We start from the raw sequence: 21,487 nt of genomic DNA, 5'->3' as shown, positions 1-21,487 counted from the left end.
ACCTTTCCTATTTGTGTACCTATCCAAAAGTCTTTCAAATGCTGTAATTGTACTTGCCTCTCCCACTTCCTCTGGTAGCTCATTCCATACACAAACCACCTTCTGTGTGAAAAAGTTACTTTACTGTTGTAAATTAAGCAAATATCTGATTACATTTATTTCTTAACATCTTCCATTTTAATTGATAAGCTTTAGGGATGAGCTCATAAGGTTTGTGTATTACTTTTTAAAAACTATTTCATTGTTTGCAGGTCGTTGTTCTGACAAACTGATATATATATTTATAGCTGCACCTGTCAAACCATTCTTTAACATTGAGGTCCCAACATAATTTTGGTACCTTTCTGCTGAGCTACCTTTTCAAATGAGGTGAAATATTGTTCCTCTTCATTGTTTGTAAATTTTTGAAGTGCTAAACCTAGATTTCTAATTAAATCAAATCCTTCACTGAAATCAATATCATCAATCTCATCAGCTATTATTGTTTTGTTCCTTTATTCGACACTTCTCCCTCTCCAAGTCATGTTGTCTGATTTCTCACTATCTCTGGAGATCAATTTTTAAAAATTCTATTTCTCTTTCCATTGTGGATTATTTTTCTAACTATTTGTTTTCCATTTCTTGTTGAATTTTAGCTAATTGTAGCCATCTCAAGATTGGGTTTCCCTACTTTTAATTCTGAGTAGTGGATATTCACTTTAAGCAACTCATCCTTGTTCGATTCTGCCTTTATTTGCATCTACAATCCATCTGCCAATTCCCTCAGTTTAGCAAAGATATCAAGTAATCTACTCTTATATTCTCTATTCACAGAAAAGTCTTAACAATATATAAAGAGCAATTTGAAAGTAAACCTATGTAATAAACTTTACCACAATATTCCTACTTTATGTCCAGTACCTTCACATACTCATTTCTTTAAAAAAACCCTTCTTAAATGCAATGAATACAAATCCTGTCAGTGCTCCATTTTGTTATTATCTCAAATGATGATAATGCTGGGCAACTCAGATCCTAGAATGAAACCTGACCTAATAAGTCATATGTTTAATTTTGCAGATGGTCACTGAAACCTATTCACGTGAGGCTGTAAGTGTTATTTAATGACAGAACATATGTTTATTACACAAGATATGTAGAGAAGACCATTAGAGAGATCTTAACACAAACATCAAAACAAAGTTTCAACTTTTTTCCCAACACTATCTACTTCAGAGAATCAACCCCGGAGAATCCTTACTGCCTGCTCAACTTTTTATATCCCCTCTCAACCATCACTTACCAGTTTCTTTTCCTTGAACTGTGGAGACAGTTTTATGATTACTTTTTGAGTGCATTGGCGCAAACTTATCATAATTCTAATGATCTAAATTTTTTTAGTTGTAATAACTTGAGTATTTATATCCAAACTCTCCTAGCTTGGAAGCTCCCCAGACTAGAAATCACTCCTGCTGAGGTGGTTGGTTCCACTGAACTGGACTGAAAAATGTTCTCCCGCTGGGAGAAAAAAAAACTTTCTGAACTGATCTCTGGGTTCTTTAGTTATGAACGTTCTAGTAGGAAGTCAAAACCAAACATATTACCGTAATGTGGTTATCTATCAGAAAAGCAACAGTATAAACTGTTTATCTGTTAACACCACAGGGATCTGCTGGGCAGTTAACTGGAGTTGAAAAGCGTGTGCAGCAGTGCTTTACCAGCGCCACACGTTTTGACTCTGATCTCCTATGTCTGGTGTCCTCACTTTCTCCTAGTTAGCTGGATTTACATGCCTTCTTATGAATTATGTATTTAATTCATTGTCTAAACAATGATTGACATTTTAAAAAAAAGTATGTTTGCAGGACTGACCAAAACCAATCTGCCTCAATTTTTTTTAAAACTCCAAATTCCAGAATGCGAACAATATGTAATGCGTGTTTATCTCAAGTGAATCTGACCCTAAGTCATTGCAACCTTACTAAATATGAAAGAAATTGTAAAAATGCTAGCAAAGATTCAAAGGCTCAAATTGAGGGTGATGTAATACAATATCCATTTTTGAATATGCACAGGAGAAACTCCAAACTATTGCTGGCACACTGTCCAGAATGACCTCCAGTTATCTAGAGATAAATAGGAGGACGTGATTCTGTCCCTAATCCCTAAGTACTTGCATAGACCCCCTGAAAAAACGTCAAGACATTCACTGACTTCAAAAACATGTAAACATTCCACTCCAATGAGAGGAAAGATGAAGAAGAAAATGGAGAGGAGCACGATTGAAGGTAGAGTATGATTTTTCAGAAGACACATTTTCAACAATCTCAAAGAAAACATTGTATGAGATTGAGAAGATTGGTGACACCAACATAAACATTATCATTATAAAAGTAGAAACGTTGGGTGGACTATATATAGTGTGTTATATCATGCAAAATATTGCATAGCGTATATATAATACAGAAACAAAAGATTTGGAGGAGATATAGAATACAGGTAGTTCTTCTATATCGCGATGTTTGTGTTCTTGTGTAACCCTGCATTATAGAAAAATCACGCTTTAGAAACAATGTCCCTAATTCATCAGTTTTGGTACAATGAATTTGCTCATTAATGAAATGCATGTTCTAGCAGAATGAGCTCTGTAGGGTTAACTCTATTACGAACTACTAAGCATGTGCATAAAAAGCAATGTCAATGATGATGTAATGATCACTTGAGGATGTGGAGACATTGAGGAAGAGCACATCTCAAATCTCATGCTGAGCTAGAAAGGAATGCTTCAAAATATTCCTAGGATATAGCCATATCCCTTTATTAGTAGAGTACACCCTCAACCTCTCCGTGGATTGTCACCTTGTTGTGGAGGAGAAGCTTGTGTGGTCCTGAGATCTCATGAGCGATGCCATCTGGAGCTGTGCTCCTATAGGTTCACCCATAGTAGTAAGGTCGAGGGGAAAGTCCCTGACAAAGAACAATCCAACCGAGACCTCAACGTTGGAAAAGGCGAACAAAGTTACTTCAAACTCAATGGCTGTGAAGGTGGATGAAGGCTGCAACAAATCCATCAGCTCCAATCATCATGGTCTCCATGCCATTGGAATCAGTTAGTTGAGTTGTGAAGTATCGTGTGCTTCTTGGAGTGCAACATCAAGTATACATTAAACAAATACACGCACAGGTGTCTTCATTCTGTGGGCTACTTCTTAAAGTTTCCAGCAATTGGAGGGAGGGCAATGGGAGCAGGCAATGTGATGGCTGAAAGCTCCTACTTAAGAACCGGCATGAAAACGGCGAATACTTGAGTGAGTCACTCAACACTTTGACAGAAGCAGGAAAATTGTTCAGTAGCAGTATTCACGTCTGAGCAGCCCGGTTTAGGATCCACTCTGCTCACCCTGAACATGGAGGGGGCTAGAAAAGGTGCCCTAAAAATAGTCTGCTTCACTCTATTCTATGAGGAAAGCCATGTCCAGCGGGATCACCATTATGCGGTCAAAAAACATTGAGAAGTGAAACAATGAAATTTAGAATTTGGAATATACAAGCTCTGATGGATAACCCAATCTCAGACCAGCCAGAAAGGAGAACTGCATTTGTTGCCCGAGAACTCCAAAAATTCAACTTTGACATCATTGCTCTGAGTGAGACCCGCAGAGCTGGAGAAGGGAAACTAAAGGAAGAACAACATCAGTACACCTTTTTCTGGAAAGGACTTGATCCTGAACAACTGAAGATCTATGGAGTAGGTTTTGCCATCCAAAACAGCCTACTTAAGAAGTTGTCAGAGCAACCACTGGGAATCAATGAACGCTTCATGACTCTGCGAATCCAGCTCACCAAGAACCAACACACCACCATCATCATCAGCACCTATGCTCCAACTCTGATGCTGAGGATGAAGTAAAGGAGGATTTCTACGCCCAACTTGACAACGTCCTTTCCAATGTTCACAACAATGACAAGATCATTCTTTTGGGAGATTTCAATACCAAAGTGGGGAAAGATCATAGGCTCTGGACTGGAATAATAGGCAAGGAAGGAGTCGGCAAGATCAACACCAATGGAATGCTCCTCCTCATCAAATGTGCTGAACACAATCTGGTGATTACAAACACCCTATTTCATCAGAGAAACAGGCATAAAGTCTCTAGGCAGCATCCATGCTCCAAACACTGGCAGTTCATCGACTACATCATCATACGATCTCAGAACCAACAAGATGTACTGATAACAAGAGCTATTACTGGTGCCGACAAATGCTGGGCAGATCATTGACTCATCTCATCCACCATGGGAATGAAGATTCGGACCAAAGGGAAACACCAAAATCAGAACACTATCAAGAAATTCAATGTTGACATCCTCCAAGACAACAACCATGTACAAAGTTTCAACAAAATCTTCAAGAACTTCTGCCTGAACAAATCCCATCATCTGTAGAAGAATACTGAAATCAATTGAAGAATGCTATCATCACCTCCTGCAAAGAAACAATTGGGTTCAAGATGAAAAAACATCAGGATTAGTTTGATGATAATGACAAACTACTCCAACAACTGATCAATGAAAAGAGAAAAGCTTTTGAGAGGGTGGAGAGCATCAAGTTCCTCAGAGTGACGATAACCGACAACCTGTCCTGGACTCCCCACGTATATGTGACGATCAAGAAGGCACAACAACACCTCTTCTTCCTCAGGCAGCTCAGGAAATTTGGTATGTACAAAAGGACCCTCACCAACCTTTACAGATGCACCATAGAAAGCATAATGTCCAGGTGCATAATGGTCTGGTACAGCAACTGTTCTGCCTAGGACAGAAGGTTGTTTGCTCAGCCCAGACCATCATGGAAGCCAACCTCCCATCCATGGATTCCATGTATGTGTCTCGTTATTGCAGAAAGGCTGCCAACATCATAAAAGACTCATCCCATCCGGTAATGTTTTACAACCTCAGGCACAAAATAAAGAAGCTTGAATACATGCAGCAGCAGGTTCAAGAACAGCTCCTTGCCTGAATGGATGTCTAACTTCAAAGAATGCTTATCTTGTTAATGTCAATCTTCTTGAGCACATGTCCTGTGCAGTGTAACCTGTAGGCCTCACTCTGTCCGATTTTTTTTTCACCCTATGATCTGTATGTCCTTGCTTAATCCTGTATTGCTCACAAGCAAAGCTTTTCACTGCACTTAGATACATGTGACAAAAAATCAAATCAAATCAAATCAACTCAAGCTGAATTGAGGCCTGGCTTCTGAAGTAGGTCTCTCATAAAGCTTTTTCGATGGTCAGTCTCTGTGGCCCACAAGCTGCCCAATCAAGAGTCAAAATTTCTCCTGAAATGTCACCATTACATTCTCAACATTATTAAGTTTATCTCTTCAAAGATCACTTTGAATGAATTTGTTTCTAATTTTTCACAATCCCACTCTATTCTCACTGTTCTCCTGGGAAAAGAGAAGATTAAGCGATGGTTTGAAAAGCATATGCAAAAGCATGAGGGGCCTGGACAGAATAAAGAGTTTGAAATTGTTCTCATTGGCAGGAGAGTGAGGACCAGAGGATACTGATTTAAAGTGATGGAAAAGGAGTAACACTGTCATCAGTAGACACTTTTTTTTAAATGCAGGTGATGATAAAGGTATGGAATGTATTGCTTGGGAGTGTGGTGGAGACAGATTCAATCATGGTCTTCTAAAGAGAATTGGATAATTATCAACAGAGAAAGGATTTGCAGGGTTATGTAGAAAAGGCAAGGTAGTGGCACTGTACATCACTTGCCTAGAAACAATGGATTGAATGACCTTCTGTACTATTGAGTTTCAGTTTTCTTTTGTGTTTCTGATGGAATACTTCTTACATTGTCTGGCCTTGTGAGTAAATTAGATGTTCTTCATTGTCACTGAATCTTTAGACAGTGGTGGAACAATTCAACAAATACCTTGTTGAGCTTCAATCATTTAACTAACTGTAATGCGTAACTGCACGACAAGTAATGAAGTGCATTAATTCTGATGTGTTACATTTGCCCAATTTTCAACCACTTACATTAATCAAAATGCATTAACAGAGCTGGTGGAATTACTCTCACAGCTGTGTTTTTGAGAATAAAGTGGGATATATGGATTAAGTGCAGTTTTGTAGCATTTATTGCTCATCCTAACTTGCCCTTGTGAAGTTTGTGGTAAGTCCTTTGCAACTGAGTGGCTTCTAGGTCATTTGATAGTCAAGCACATTGGTGTGCTCAAGAGTCATACGCAATCTTAGTTAGGTAGAGGTCAGCAGCTTCCTCTTCTGAAGAATGTTAGTGAAGCAGATGGGATGTTTTGGCAAAAAAATTGCATTTTATTCTAGATATATTTAATTACTTGAATTAGAATGTACAGCTATAATGGTAGGATTTGAATTCTGAACCATTTGTCCAGATCTCTGGATTTGTTGTTCAATAACATTAACACTACGCTACATCTTCATGTAGCCTATTGGAAGAGCTGAGTTCTGAACCTTTGCAGAAACAATGGAATGAAAATGGAAAGGAACAGAAAGCAGCCAACATAATGAAAGACCACTCCCACACCCAGTTATATTGGGCAGAAGATACAAAGGTTTAAAAACACGTATTAACAGATTTGAGAACAGCTTCTTCCCTGCTATTACTAGACCTATGAACCGACCTGTCATATATTGAAGTTGATCTTTCTCTGCACCTTCTCTGTAGCTGTAATACTATGTTCTGCATTTTGTTCTGTTACATGGTGGAAGATGTGATTTGTCTGGTTAGCACGCAATACTTTTCACTGTACTTCCGTACATGTGCCAATAATAAATCAAATCAAATCAAAAATAAATCAAATGACTTGCAATTGGATCAACTCATGAAACCCATTTGGAAGTTTATATAAATCTCTTCACTTGCTCAATCTGATCATCCTGCTATGTTTAGTTTACAAGAGCCACACTGAGAAAGTGTCGACAAAAGTTCCATGAGAGGCTTTTCATTTAGAACATCTAGATCTAAGATTTTCTCAGGAGGCTTTTGTTTTGGCGGGAATCCTGAGCATTAGCTTGTAGATGTGAACTCTGCATTCACTTGTAACCTCCATACTGACACCCTGCCAGGTTCAGTATAAAATTGTGTAGGCAATCATTATTTTTTTGCAGGACAAATCTACCCTGCCAGTGTTGTATAGGTACATATATAACAAACTTCTGCAAGTAGTGTATGTTCTAAATCACCATGTCAGCTATGAAAATTGTTATTGTCATTTTCTATAATATATGGTACAAAGGCAATGGTTTCATACACTTTAACAAATAATGTCATGAAACATAATCATTTTTCATGTCTCAACTGAGCACCTACTGTACTTTCATGCATTCTTAATAAGCTTTGAACATCACGGTTATTAGAAGTGCTGTGTCAAGCTGCTCAATGTGCCAAATACAGCTTTGCTAACCCAAATGCCAAGTCAGCTACTTAAACTACAAAGGACCACATTGTGAGTCAAGTGCCTCATATATTGACATGTAGCCTCAGTAGGGGCTCTTTATATACAAATGATGCTTAGTAATTGAAATTTCTCATCCTTTGGGTGCATAAAGATATCACCACATATTTGGAGTAAGAAGTATACTCCTCAATGTAAGGAATAATTACTATTAGTTCAAACTGTGAATTTTGGGTTGGATCACATATTGGCGTATGGCGGATCATCGTCTGTTGTTTCCTGTACATATTAATTCAACAGAATTCGTACAAGGCCAGTTGTGAGCTATGACATTGTGGTGGAGACTGCAGAATGGAAACATTGAGATTGTAATGTTCATCACTGATGAGCTACATGCTGAGCAAGGAAGTTGTGGTGGAGTTTTGTTGCTATGTGCAGTGAAGCCAAGTGCAAAAAAAATCGATAGCAGTGTAATTGGAAGTCAAGGTGACTTCTGAGTTTCTAAATTAAGGGCATCTTCAAGCAACCACTGAAAGTCAGAATTCACAGAAATCAGCGTTCATGATATTTCTGAATCTCTCCACCTCAAAGGCAAAGTAATGTATTGAGGTCAGTGTGAGCTGCCAGAGTAAGGTTTTATATTTTATAGGAGGAGTATTAAATGCAAGAAGAGATGGAGCAACAGGACAAAGAAGAAGATCCCATAGAACCAATGGTTTAAGTTCAGGTCCCAAAGACCAGCAGTAGGAAACAGTATTGGAGACAACTTTGTTCACAAAGTTAAAAACCGCACAACACCAGGTTATAGTCCAACAGGTTTAATTGGAAGCACACTAGCTTTTGGAGCACCGCTCTGAAAGCTAGTGTGCTTCCAATTAAACCTGTTGGACTATAACCTGGTGTTGTGCGATTTTTAACTTTGTACACCCCAGTCTAATACCAGCATCTCCAAATCATGACTATTATTCATAAAGGTCTCCTTAATATTTCAAATTCATTTCATTTTCTCATCGGTATTCAACTGTGTCTTTTGCTCTGGACTTTAAGAGCTATACATTTTTGTCTCATCGAAATGGTCAAATTTCAGTCCATTTTCAATAGCATTGTGAAATGATACAGCACAGGACAAGGCCATTTGGCCTGTTCTGTCTGTTCCTGTTCTTTGATCGTGTTGTTCATTCAATCCCATTCTCCAGATTAGGTGTCACAAAATGAAACACCAAATTTAAAGCTCAGAAGCTCAAATTCAGTCACAAAAGGTAGTGTGATGTTTCCCACTGCAGTTGGAAGATTTAAGGAAAACAAGGAAGGAACCTTCAATGGAGATCTTTTGTCACTTTGCTCTGGAATATTTAACAATGGAACATTACTAAAGTCATGAGGCATTTTTGTTGCTAATGTAACCTTGCAATGACATGAAAATGTTTGTAAGATTTTCCAGAAAAACCAATTGATCCCTTTTTTTCTACAAGATGTGAGATTGAATGGGACAAAACAGTAATCGTGACAGCTTTTATTTATATACCTCGTTTAGGGGTTAATGATAAATCCCAAGACATTTCACAATGTAGAATAAGGATTCCAGAGCTGGACTCCCAAGACACTGAAGTACAGGCACTAACAGTGGAGAGACTATAATTGGAAATGCACAGGAAACCAGAATCAGAAGAGCACAGAAGTCTTACAGGGTTGTTGGGCTGCAGGAATTTACAGATATAGAGAGGGGTAAGGCTGTGGAAGATTTGAAAGCAACGATGAGTATTTTAAAATAAAGGGACAGGTTGCCTTACATAGTATAATAATGCAATTATGAAAACAACAATTGTGCATGCAGCAAATTGAACACCACCTGCTGCCTTTAATAATTCTAAACCCAATCTCCAAATCCCTAAGCTCATCCAGAACATTGAATGTACAACATGCAGAGCATAACTCCTGCTGTTACTCTTCTTTTCATTAATTGGAATGTATCACCTCATGATTAGTGGATGGTTTTTACTTGGGAGAATCAATCACAAAAAGAGATTAGCCATGAAGCTCTGGGTGGACCCAGAATCAGATAGGTCTGAATCCTGTATAAATTCTGTTTGAAATTCCAGTGAGTGTTTAAAGGACTACCTTCCCTTGAGTCAGCGTCTGTGGATGGATAGAAACTGTGCTTAATTACAGGTTGTCTGGTGGAGCAGGATTCTTTGGTTGACACCTGTTCAGCAACAGGTGATGAAGTGTGCACAGACCTTCTCTAAATTGGTCAGTAGGACTAGGTCTGAGTAGAGTTAAATTCCCGCTGTCAGTTTGTGATGCCCAACGCGCCCCACCTAAGGCTTTAGGCTGTCTTTAACTACACCAAAATGTGACAACTGGGTGATTTACACTGTTTCTAATCCCCTTAGTCAGCCACAACTAAGATTTTATTTCTTTTTAGCATCCAGCTTTATCACACTTCAATTAAAGCAAGGTTGTTCACTAATTCAAAGTTAAAGAGACAATAACAAGGTTTCCACATGAGCGAAAGAAACAGTAATTTTATTTCTTACTAATATCTAAAAATAATTAAACTGGCATGAAATTCACACAAATAGGAATTTAACTCTATTCGGATCTCTAGCCTTAATCACCAATTTAGTGAACTTCTGTACAGACATACAGTTTAGAAAGGCAAGAATGTCAAGTACAACGAAAGGAAGATTAAAGAATGTACAGTTTAAAAGTTCTTAGATTCCTTGTGATGTTCAAATTTAACCTGAGGCCTTGCTTGTTTAATTGATGTCTTGAGTCCTTAGCAGCAGCAAATATTGCAAATACCTTTGAGTTCTCAATGGAGAAGGTGTTTGGTATGCTTTCCTTTATTGGTCAGAGTATTAAGTACAGGACTTGGGAGGTCATGTTGCAGCTGTAGAGGATATTGATTAGGCCACTTTTGGAATATTGCATGCAATTCTGGTCTCCTTCCTATCAGAAGAATGTTGTGAAACTTGAAAAGGTTCAGAAAAGAATTACAAGGATGTTGCCAGGGTTGGAGGATTTTAGCTATAGGGAGAGATTGAATAGGCTGGGGCTGTTTTCCCTGGGGCGTCGGAGGCTGAGGGGTGACCTTATAGAGGTTTATAAAATCATGAGGGGCATGGATAAGATAAATAAAGTCTCTTCCCTGGGGTGGGGGTGTCCAGAACTAGAGGGCATAGGTTTAGAGTGAGACGGGAAAGATATAAAGGAGACCTAAGGGGCAACTTTTTCACGCAGAGAGTGGTACGTGTATGGAATAAGCTGCCAGAGGAAGTGGTGGAGGCTAGTACAGTTACAACATTTACAAGGCACCTGGATGGGTATATGAATAGGAAGGGTTTAGAGGAATATGGGCTGGGTGCTGGCAGATGGGACTAGATTGTGTTGGGATATCTGGTCGGCATGGACGAGTTGGACCAAAGGATCTATTTCTCTGCTATACATCTCTATGACTCTATGAACGGATGTTTCTCTAGTTTACTCTGTTACTGGGTGTTGTCTTTCAAGTGGCTGAGTGAAAGCACGGAGAAAAAAATTTCCAGTTCTGCTGACACAAATCCTCTTTTCGCTCACTCTGGCATTGCCCAAACATTGTTGCTTGAAATACAGTTCTTTACTGTATTGTCATGTCTGGTCTCATTGTTTTCTAAGCTGGATACTTTGCAGGTCATTTTTCTATCCCAATATGTGAAATGTATGCGTAAAGATGTAAAGCAAATAGGAGATACAGATCTGAATTTCAATGCCTTTTGATAACAGTCTCACTTGTGGCTCAGATTTGTGCTTGCTTATTGATATTTTCATGAGCTGGTTTAATCTGTGGTCAGCTGGTTGTTGTGACTATTTTGAGTCAGCAGTTTTCCTTTTTAAAAACCATTCCAAGTCCCTGATGATCCCAGGTATTAATAATCAGATGATTGAAGTTGAAAACTGACAGTCCATTCTTATTATAACATTGATACAGCCTTGGTGATTTGAAGCAGAGCAAGCTACAATTGTATTCAAAATACATACTTTCAAGGCTCTTGCTAATCGATGCCAATGTTCCTTCTTGGTTGGACTTTATGCAGTGACATTTGCAGTTATAGATAGTTGTTATGCCTCCAAGAGAACAGAACTCTTAACAGATTATCATCCATTTCTCTGTCTCACTATTTTAGTCAGAATTAAAGGACTATATATTCTAGCTGAGCAACTTATATAGGAATGGTCAGCACTTGCATCTGCTGCTCTTCGAGAAGTCCCCATTTCTTCCATATCTTTGCTAAGATCAAGCTGGACAATATCTAATCTGTGTCGGTTTGGCTCAGTTGGTGGAAATCTTGTCCCGGATTCTCCAGGTTCAAGTCCCACTCCAGAGATTGAGCATAAAAGAGCGATTGACACTGCAGGGAAGTCCTGAGGGAGTGCCAAACTGTTGAAGGCACCATCTTTAAATGAGATGAGAACTGATGCCCTGTTTTCTCCTTCAAGTTGTTCTACAAGATCCATTGGCATATTTTGGTGAGGAGTTATCCCCAATACTCAATCCCTTAATCAATATCATAAAAACAGATTGTCCAGATGGATTCCTAATATTGCTATTTGTGGGAGACCTTACTGTGCGTAACTTGGCTGTCATATTTCCTACACTGCAATTGTGACTGAACTTCAAAAGCACTTTCATGGCTATAGACTGCTATGAGGGGTCCAGAGGTCATGAAAAACAGAAACAAGTCATCCTTTTCAACTATTTTCCCCAGCAGGTTTTCTGATTGCCCATATTTATCTCTCAAGTAGCACCACTACAGGTGCAGATTGAATCTGGCCATTTTCTCATTTCTATTTATGAGACCTTGCCATGTCCAAATTGGTTGCAGCATTTCTTACGTGTCCCAAAGTATTTTGTCAGCCATACAGTGGTCAGGGTGTCCAAAAACTTTGGGAAAGGTGTCATATTAATACAAGCTCAAGTCTTCCTTATTTCTCCATACACATATAAATCTCTGCATAAAGCTTTCCTGCCATGGCGTCTCTGATAATCTAGAACAGCTTTTTCAAAGAGCACTTCTTTAACTCTACCATAATTTTCATATTCAGATTTACATTTCAGAAAACAAGAAAGAAGATGAAATTTTGCAATTCTCATACAATGGACTACTTTAAAATGCATGATTGTCATCATGTGGGCAAATGCAGTAGTCATTTTGTGTAGCACAACCTTAGTAATTATTATAATAATAGCCAGTATTTTGGTACTGTTGGCTGAGGAGATATGTTTAGAAGAACACTGGGACTTCTTCCTATTTCTCAAACAAGCACCCATCTGCCAGTTTTAGCTTTTCATGACAATGTAGATAATAATACCAGCACCTGTCTCAATGAATAGTCCCAATATTGGGCTACAGAATCTGCCAATAGATTTCAATTTATTATGTTAAATCGACAAGTATAGAAAATCAGGTCTACAGCTGACTTAACAATGCCACGTATTTGCATGATACTCCAACAATAGCAACCACTTTATTTATATAATAGCTTCAACACCTTTATCAGTAGCATTATAAAGCAAATTCTGACAATAAACAAACAGAAGAGATATTAGGGCAGGGTTGAGAGGGGCAAGACCATAGAGGGATTTGAGGATGGGAATTTTAAAATCAACATGTTGCCTGATTGGGAACCAATGCAGGTCAAATGCAGAAAATGCAGAAGAGGCTTTGTCACAAACAGTAGAATGGCTATATGTTTATAGCAGATAGGACACAGGAGAAGCAAGAGTTTGTTGGAATAGTCACATGTACAGGTAACAAGGGCATGAATAAGGATTTCAGTAACATGATCTAAAGCAGGGACAGAATTGGACATGGTAATGGGGCAAAAATAAATAGCTTTAGAGATATGCAGTCGGGAGTTATTCTTGAAGTTACATGTTACAATAAAGTTGTGAAAGATTTGATTCAGTCTCACTCAGTTGCCAGGAAGAGGGTGAGAGTCAGTTGGAAGAAAACTGAATATACTTTAATGGTGCAAAAGTAGAGGTAAGGTTATTTTTAAAAGTTTGAACTTCACTTTCCACAAACTATTAATCTTCAGGTGTTGTCAACGTCTAGACTATCAAAGGGCCATTTACAGACTCCTCACTGGTGGAGTTCATCATATAATCACCTTTTAGTGATGAACTATTAATATTCAAAATTCAGGTTCAACAGAAGCCTGCGGTCCAGATGATACACTTCAAGTAACCCAATTGCCAATTTTGGCAAGAAAATCAACAATAAATGAATGTCGGAATGAGTTTCGGAAAGAGCTGAAAAGAAATAAAGAATGTACACCTCTGTCAACTGTGATTGTAAGGTAAAATATGTTTCTAAGTAATATTATTTTGCAAAAAGTTCAAGATAGTCAAAGAATGTTATGAGACAAAAAAATAACATTTTCCTAATGGTATGTATCTAACAAATTAAGAAGTTACGGAAGAATCCAGAACAAATTGTAATTTATAAAAATAATCAGAAATTCAACCATGTAATGTTGATGATAAATTCTGTACAGCGTTCACCTTTTATATTACTTAGTTGATATTTCTTCACCTGTAAATGCTTGCTGTAAATACTTGTGCAGAAATTTCAATGTCATCCTTAGGGTAAGTGGCCATAACAAATTAGAATTTGTTGTCTTCAATTCATAAAGCATTGATCACTACTTTCTGTTTTATACCAAAGAAACTTAACACTGTGATATTATCATGATATTGGTCCAGATGATGGAAACGCTAATCCCTCGGAGGCTAGTACTGGTTAAATGCCTAATTAAATGTCTAATTAGGGATACATTTGTCACAAAGCCAGTATTTTCCCAATGGAAGACTGCCTCTCCCCACCCCATGCTGCTGAGAATAAACCACAGCAGTTGTCCAGAAAGAGCCTCCCAGCAACAGTTGACTGCCTCCAAAATAATGTGCAGCTGGATGAGCTTGGATCATAGTTCCAATGCATAAGATTCCAGATTCAGAAGACTCTGCCCAAGGGTTTGCAAATCAGTCATGACTTGCCAAAGATGTAATACATCTCATTAAGTTACACTTTCCTCTGGACCAACATGGCTTTAATGGTATCCAAACCTTAAACCTTCATATAATTCCCATTTGAAGCAATGCCATCAATATTTAGTATATGGTACTCTCAAAGACTTTTCAATTGCCATTATTTTTGTACAAATCAAGCTGTTTAAAAGGCATGATCTTCTATTCTACTGATCACAACATAAATGGATCTGATATAACACTCTAATTATGGTTACAGTCCAAAATAAATTATTCTATTTCTCAGGAGACCATTGTAATTTCTTCTGATTGACTATCCTATTAAATGTGCCAGTTGGAACGTCATTGGTCAAACTGTTGCCTCTGAGCTGTAAGGTTATAGGTTCAAGTCCCACTTCAGGACTTAAGCAAACAATCATGCCTGACACTCAGTGCAGTGCTAAAGAAGTGCTGCTTTATTGTGGGAGATTTCTTTTGGATGAAATGTTACTGAAGGGGTTCATCCTGCTACTTAGGTGGACGGCAAAGACCCTGTGGCATTATTTCAAAAACTGAACCAGGGTGTTCTCCACAGTGTCCTGGGTCAATATTTATCTCTCAATCAATAATGCAAAACAGTCATTTTCGAATTGCAGTAGAATCTCCTGGTTATATTTTAAAAATTTTTTAAACTTTCCTTTCTTTCCACCACACTACTGCCTAACAGCGGTAGTGCTTATATTTCCCCAGCACCCATGTTGTGTGTGCAGATGTGAGACACAGTGAAAGACACATTTTCCACCACCAGGAAGAAAGGGAACACCCGAGTGGCCAGTGGCAAGCAGTGCCCTTGACATCAAAGGGCAATGCTGTGTGATCAAACAGTGAAGGAGAGGGCAGGGATTGAATCAAAGTAGATTTGGAATGGGAAATAATGCACTCCACTCCCTGCAGTGCCCACCTCTCCCTGAACAGCTCAAGGGTGTTGGTAGACACCGCGTGCTCCTTCTCCAGGGACACCTGGGCACAGATGTAACCATAGAAGAGGGGCAGGCAATTGGCCATCACATTGCAGTTTATGTGGACTTGCTAATTGAAACGTGGCTGTCACGCTTCCTACAGTGGTTGCATTTCAAGAAGTATTTCACCACTGTAAAAACACTTCAGAACATCCAGCGGTCATGAAAGTTGCTGTATAAATGCAAAGTCTTACTTTCAGAAGCTCTCTTTAGTTAGTACAAAATAGATAAGCAATTCAGGAGGGACTGTATATTATAATTAGTCTTAGGCATTGTAATGCAGCTAGTTGATTCTTTTTTGGCAATAGATGGACATTTCTCCTCCTTGGTATGGCTTGTGCATTGGCAAGAAAGTTGGGAGAATATAGCAAGAGTGAATAAATAAGAATTTTGTTGCTGAGAATCTTTTTCCTGTTTTTCCACAAAGCATTAGAAGCCAACTGATCATCTCAACTATTGAGCTGTATCTACCTTTCTTCCGTGCATTTGAATCTCATTAACAGCCCAACTTGCTTTATTTCTTTGCCACTTTCAATTCTCCACTCATCACCAAAGAAACTAGAGAGTGCAAAAGACTGCAAGAAATTACAGAGTAGTGAATGCAGCCCAGTCCATCACAAAAACCAGCCTTCCTTCCATCAAGTCCATCTACACTTCCTGCTGCAGGAAAGCAGTCAACATAATAAAAGACTCCTCTCATCCTGTTTATACTCTCTTCAACCCTCTTCCATCGGGCAGAAGATAAAAAGTTTGAAAACAGATTTAAAAATAGCTTCTTCCCTGCTGTTATCAGACTTATGAACGGACCATTCATATTTTAGAGTTGATATTTCTCTGCACCATCTCTGTTGATGTAACACTATATTCTGCATTCTGTTCTATTAGCCTTATGTATTTATTGTAAGGGATGATTTGTCAAGTTGGCATGCAAAACAATACTTTTCACTGTATCTCGTACATGTGACAATAATAAATCAAATCAAATCAAATCAATCTAGGAGATTGACAGTGGTCAGTCAGCTGCTTGGTCCTTCCTGAGTCCGGGGATCAATGACCTTCCAATCTGGAGAATAGGCCACAGTCAGTCTTTCAGTGCAAATGCAACCAATCTGGGGATTACAGGTAATTGATTCTGAGTGCTGGGGAGACATCAGTGCAGGGGCAAGGATCAATATTTCCTGCAGTGATACAAAAGAAGGGATTGAATATGATGGAAGCAAGTGGAACAGCAGATGATGCAGGAATGTGAGTGTGGTAATGTGACCCAGTGAGTGAGCAGAAACACAGGAGGAAAGAAAGGTTAGTAGTGTGGGATGATGATGTGGGTGGGAGCTATTGAGTGAACATGATGCATACAATCATGAGAATTGTATTCTGTAAGCCTTGGTGAGGGGGAACGTTGACCCTGTGAATAAGAGATATCAGAGGAAAGATGCTGGCATTTAGACTTACAGAGCACAGAAGATCATTAAGCTTCTTCCTGCACTGCAGGGTATTCCGTTTTACCTGGGACACATCACCAAGTGGCTATCTGAGTCCAGTCTGGCTTGCTCTGATGGTGTGACATACTTTGGTAATGAGCAGGTAATGATTACCCTCCTTTCCACCGGTGCCTCTGGCTCCCTGTCCGTGAAGCAGGAGTGAGCTTTGCTTTCTGAACCATGTCCTCAGTTATAGTAATCGAGCCTCACTTTGTGAGGGACAGATGTTACAGTGTTTGAAGTGGTGTGCAGCTGAGCTTTAAGTATGGCACCAGTGGTTTGAAAGCCAAAAGGTCCCGGCAATGACGAGCACATCAATATCTCCTGCCTCATGGTTCTACAAGAAGGGTACGGAAGAGCTCAGTTGCATAATTAACGAGTTGAAGATTGTATGAGAAAAGTCAGTATGAGCTGTAGTGTACTAGGTAAGTACTAGCGTAATAGAAAGCAGGAAGCATCAGCTGGAGGCTCACTGAAGATGTTACCTAGTATGGTGACGAAACATCTGAAAATGGACCTTCCAGCTCAATGAGCAAACCTACATTCAGCGTGTACTAAGTGCCAAGAATAACAGTCAATAAAGTGCTTTCACTGAAAATTGGAAAATTCAGTCCTGTGAATTGACATTGAGAAAGATTTTTATACCGTGAGCAACCAAAGCTTTTTATGCTTGGTGTACTGATTTCATTGACCAGTGTTTCAGAATATTTAATTAATTCTTCAACTAAAAGGAATCAATGGAAATGAATGGAATTAGGACATTGTTTTTTTTTTCCCTAGGGTCTCTCTTGGTTTTAGCATTCTTAACAGCACAATCCTATAAGCCAAGCTCATTCATAAAGGCCAAGTGGCTTGTTCCAGTGGATAGCATGCTAAATATGGTAGATTTTAAGAGAGGGAAAAGCTTCCACTTTGGGCACGATTATATATCTGGGCACACTTTGAGCTTAAAGTTGCACACAACTTTACAAATTCAATTTAGTTGCTCAATATTTTACTCAAACCCATTTGTGTAATCACAAACATAAACATTTCCATGAGCCAGCACAATCAAATAGTTGAGGAGATAAAATTGTGCAGGTTCATTGATCCAACAGTAACAAGTTTTATTACAAAACTTAAGCATTTTAAAATCTTCCCAGTTCACCACCTGTGACCCCAAACTATGTGGAATCAGAAACCATTCCTGGAAAGAGGGCCTGTTGTCAATGTTTTCATCTTTTACAGTGCAAATACAGGACAAATGCAAGAATGCCAAATTTCAGATCATTGCAACAATTTACAGGAGGAAAGGGTGCTCATTAGTTGTCAAGTCTACTCTAATAATTTCCATTGCTTTCACCAGTCAGATTTGACTTGTCCATCCCAGCCACCCCAAGATGTCCCCTTTGTTCCTCCTCTAGTATCCTGGCCTCTAGTATCAGTCTCACCCACCCGTCTTACCTGTCCTCCTGAGGATGCTCGATTTATTCCCCCTTTAAAAACCTTGGCTTACTGGGTCTAGACCTATTGATGATCTCTGCCTGTCACCTCGCAATCCTAGCAGCACTGACCAATCTGTCCTTACAAGAACTGCTAGAATTGTTGATCAGTCAAATTTACTGACAGCTCTCGAGATTATGACTTTCCATCCACTGAAGGTTAAAGTCTGATCCTCACTTTATTTAGTTTGCTGCCATGTGCTATCACTGCAGGGAAAGCATTTTAAAAGATGGTTAGTTTGGAATGGAGTTGGTGGCGTCCTCCAGAGTTTTCTGTTTGATGTTTTAGATTTTTAAAATCTGCAGTAGTTTGTTTTTAATGGTATGTGTTTTTAAAGATGCATGTATAAAATCAGCTGATTAGCTCTTCCATTTCAGAGTGAGGAGGATGAGTGTGTGTCATTTTTACAGATTACTGTTGCTATCCTATGGTATCTGCCTCCTCTACCAGTGTATGGTACTGGGTAAAGGTAACTTACCAAACCTCCTTTGCATTTGCTTTGTCTTAGGCCTATCTAATGATAAAGGGTAGAAGATATGGCACCATTGATTATCTATTAAAGAGATATTGTTCTTAAATAACAAGAAGGTGTATTATATGATAACAATAATTAGAACTACATTTGGTTGGACCTAGTTACTAGGACTTTAGGGGGCTGTACAGATACATTTGTTCCCTCCAATATCTAGAGTATAATCCACAGACTATCTTCAGAGTAATGGGTGGAGCTGATGTAACATAAGCATTAAATCCTCCAGACCATTACCTTATACATCTTTTCCCAAGATTTGTCTCCCATAGTTAACCTATTACACAATCATCCATGTAACTATACTACATTTACAACTAGCCTATCTTTCCTAAAGTCTATGATTTCAAAATTTCAGGCACTCTGGGTGTTGCTGTATTTTTCTAGCATTAACTCTCTTCAAACTTAGAAGAATGACAGATGTCTTGCTTAAGAACTATTTAGGAGAAAGTGAGGACTGCAGATGCTGGAGATTAGAGCTGAAAATGTGTTGCTGGAAAAGTGCAGCAGGTCAGGCAGCATCCAAGGAGTAGGAGAATCGACATTTCGGGCATGAGCCCTTCTTCAGGAATGAGGAAAGTGTGCCAAGCAGGCTAAGATAAAAGGTAGGGAGGAGGGACTTGGGGGAGGGATGTTGGAAATGCGATAGGTGGAAGGAGGTTAAGGTGAGGGTGATAAGGTGAGGGTAATAGGCCGGAGTGGGGGTGGGGGCGGAGAGGTCAGGAAGAAGATTGCAGGTTCGGAAGGTGGTGCTGAGTTCAAGGGTTGGGACTGAGACAAGGTGGGGGGAAGGGAAATGAGGAAACTGGAGAAATCTGAGTTCATCCCTTGTGGTTGGAGGGTTCCTAAGCGGAAGATGAGGCGCTCTTTCTCCAGTTGTCGTGTTGCTATGGTCTGGCGATGGAGGAGTCCAAGGACCTGCATGTCCTTGGTGGAGTGGGAGGGGGAGTTGAAGTGTTGAGCCACAGGGTGGTTGGGTTCCAATACCGAACAACCCAGATGGCCTCCTTCTTCAAAGACCGCAATTTCCCCCCAGATGTGGTTGATGATGCTCTCCACCGCATCTCCTCCACTTCCCGCTCCTCCGCCCTTGAGCCCCGCCCCTCCAATCACCACCAGGACAGAACCCCACTGGCCCTCACCACGGCATGACATGACACGGCATGACAAAGAACAACATGACATTTGGACATTTGGCGGCACGGTGGCATTTGGGCGGCACGGTGGCACAGTGGTTAGCACTGCTGCCTCACAGCGCCAGAGACCCGGGTTCATTTCCCGCCTCAGGCGACTGACTGCGTGGAGTTTGCACGTTCTCCCCGTGTCTGCGTAGGTTTCCTCCGGGTGCTCCGGTTTCCTCCCACAGTCCAAAGATGTGCAGGTCAGGTGAATTGGCCATGCTAAATTGCCCATAGTGTCAGATAATGGGTAAATGTAGGGGAATGGGTGGGTTGCGCTTCGGCGGGGCGGTATGGACTTGTTGGGCCGAAGGGCCTGTTTCCATACTGTAAGTAATCTAATCTAATCTAATCTAATCTAACCTACCACCCCACCAACCTCCATATACATCGTATCATCCATCGTCATTTCCGCCACCTCCAAACGGACCCCACCACCAAGGATATATTTCCCTCCCCTCCCCTATCAGCGTTCCGAAAAGACCACTCCCTCCGTGACTCCCTCGTCAGGTCCACACCCCCGACCCACCCAACCTCCACTCCCAGCATCTTCCCCTGCAACCGCAAGAAATGCAAAACCTCCCCCCTTATTTCCCTCCAAGGCCCCACGGGATCCTTCCATATCCACCACAAATTCAACCTGCACCTCCACACACATCATTTACTGCATCCGTTGCACCCGATGTGGCCTCCTCTATATTGGGGAGACAGGCCGCCTACTTGCGGAACGTTTCAGAGAACATCTCTGGGACACCCGGACCAATCAACCCAACCACCCCGTGGCTCAACACTTCAACTCCCCCTCCCACTCCACCAAGGACATGCAGGTCCTTGGATTCCTCCATCGCCAGACCATAGCAACACGACGGCTGGAGGAAGAGCACCTCATCTTCCGCCTAGGAACCCTCCAACCACAAGGGATGAACTCAGATTTCTCCAGTTTACTCATTTCCCCTCCCCCCACCCTGTCTCAGTCCCAACCCTTGAACTCAGCACCACCTTCCTAACCTGCAATCTTCTTCCTGACCTCTCCGCCCCCACCCCCACTCCGACTTATCACCCTCACCTTATCACTCTCACCTTAACCTCCTTCCACCTATCGCATTTCCAACATCCCTCCCCCAAGTCCCTCCTCCCTACCTTTTATCTTAGCCTGCTTGGCACACTTTCCTCATTCCTGAAGAAGGGCTCATGCCCGAAATGTCGATTCTCCTGCTCCTTGGATGCTGCCTGACTTGCTGCGCTTTTCCAGCAACACATTTTCAGTTAAGAACTATTTATCCAGGTTCTGATTTATGGGTCATTACTCTGTTGGATAAACTTTATTTCCTGGATGTGGAAGTTTAATCTCCTGAGTTTT

General features: G+C 40.2%; 1 protein-coding gene across 1 annotated transcript in view; it reads left to right on the top strand.

Annotated features, from left to right (window-relative positions):
• The window catches only part of LOC122564274 (testis expressed protein 56-like), a 116,351-nt gene that overhangs the window by 60,398 nt on the left and 34,466 nt on the right, over nt 1-21,487 (top strand). The window contains exon 3 of the mRNA XM_043718949.2: nt 13,618-13,771. Within this exon, the coding sequence (XP_043574884.1) occupies nt 13,618-13,771 (154 nt within the window). The remainder of the gene's footprint in view (nt 1-13,617; nt 13,772-21,487) is intronic.

The sequence above is a fragment of the Chiloscyllium plagiosum genome, unplaced genomic scaffold (assembly GCF_037043375.1).
Source record: "Chiloscyllium plagiosum isolate Xiang-an unplaced genomic scaffold, Cpla_swu_hap1 HiC_scaffold_34, whole genome shotgun sequence".
Lineage (NCBI taxonomy): Eukaryota > Metazoa > Chordata > Chondrichthyes > Orectolobiformes > Hemiscylliidae > Chiloscyllium > Chiloscyllium plagiosum.
The sequence above is the reverse complement of the archived record's forward strand: the minus strand, read 5'-3'. Positions and strand labels throughout refer to the sequence as shown.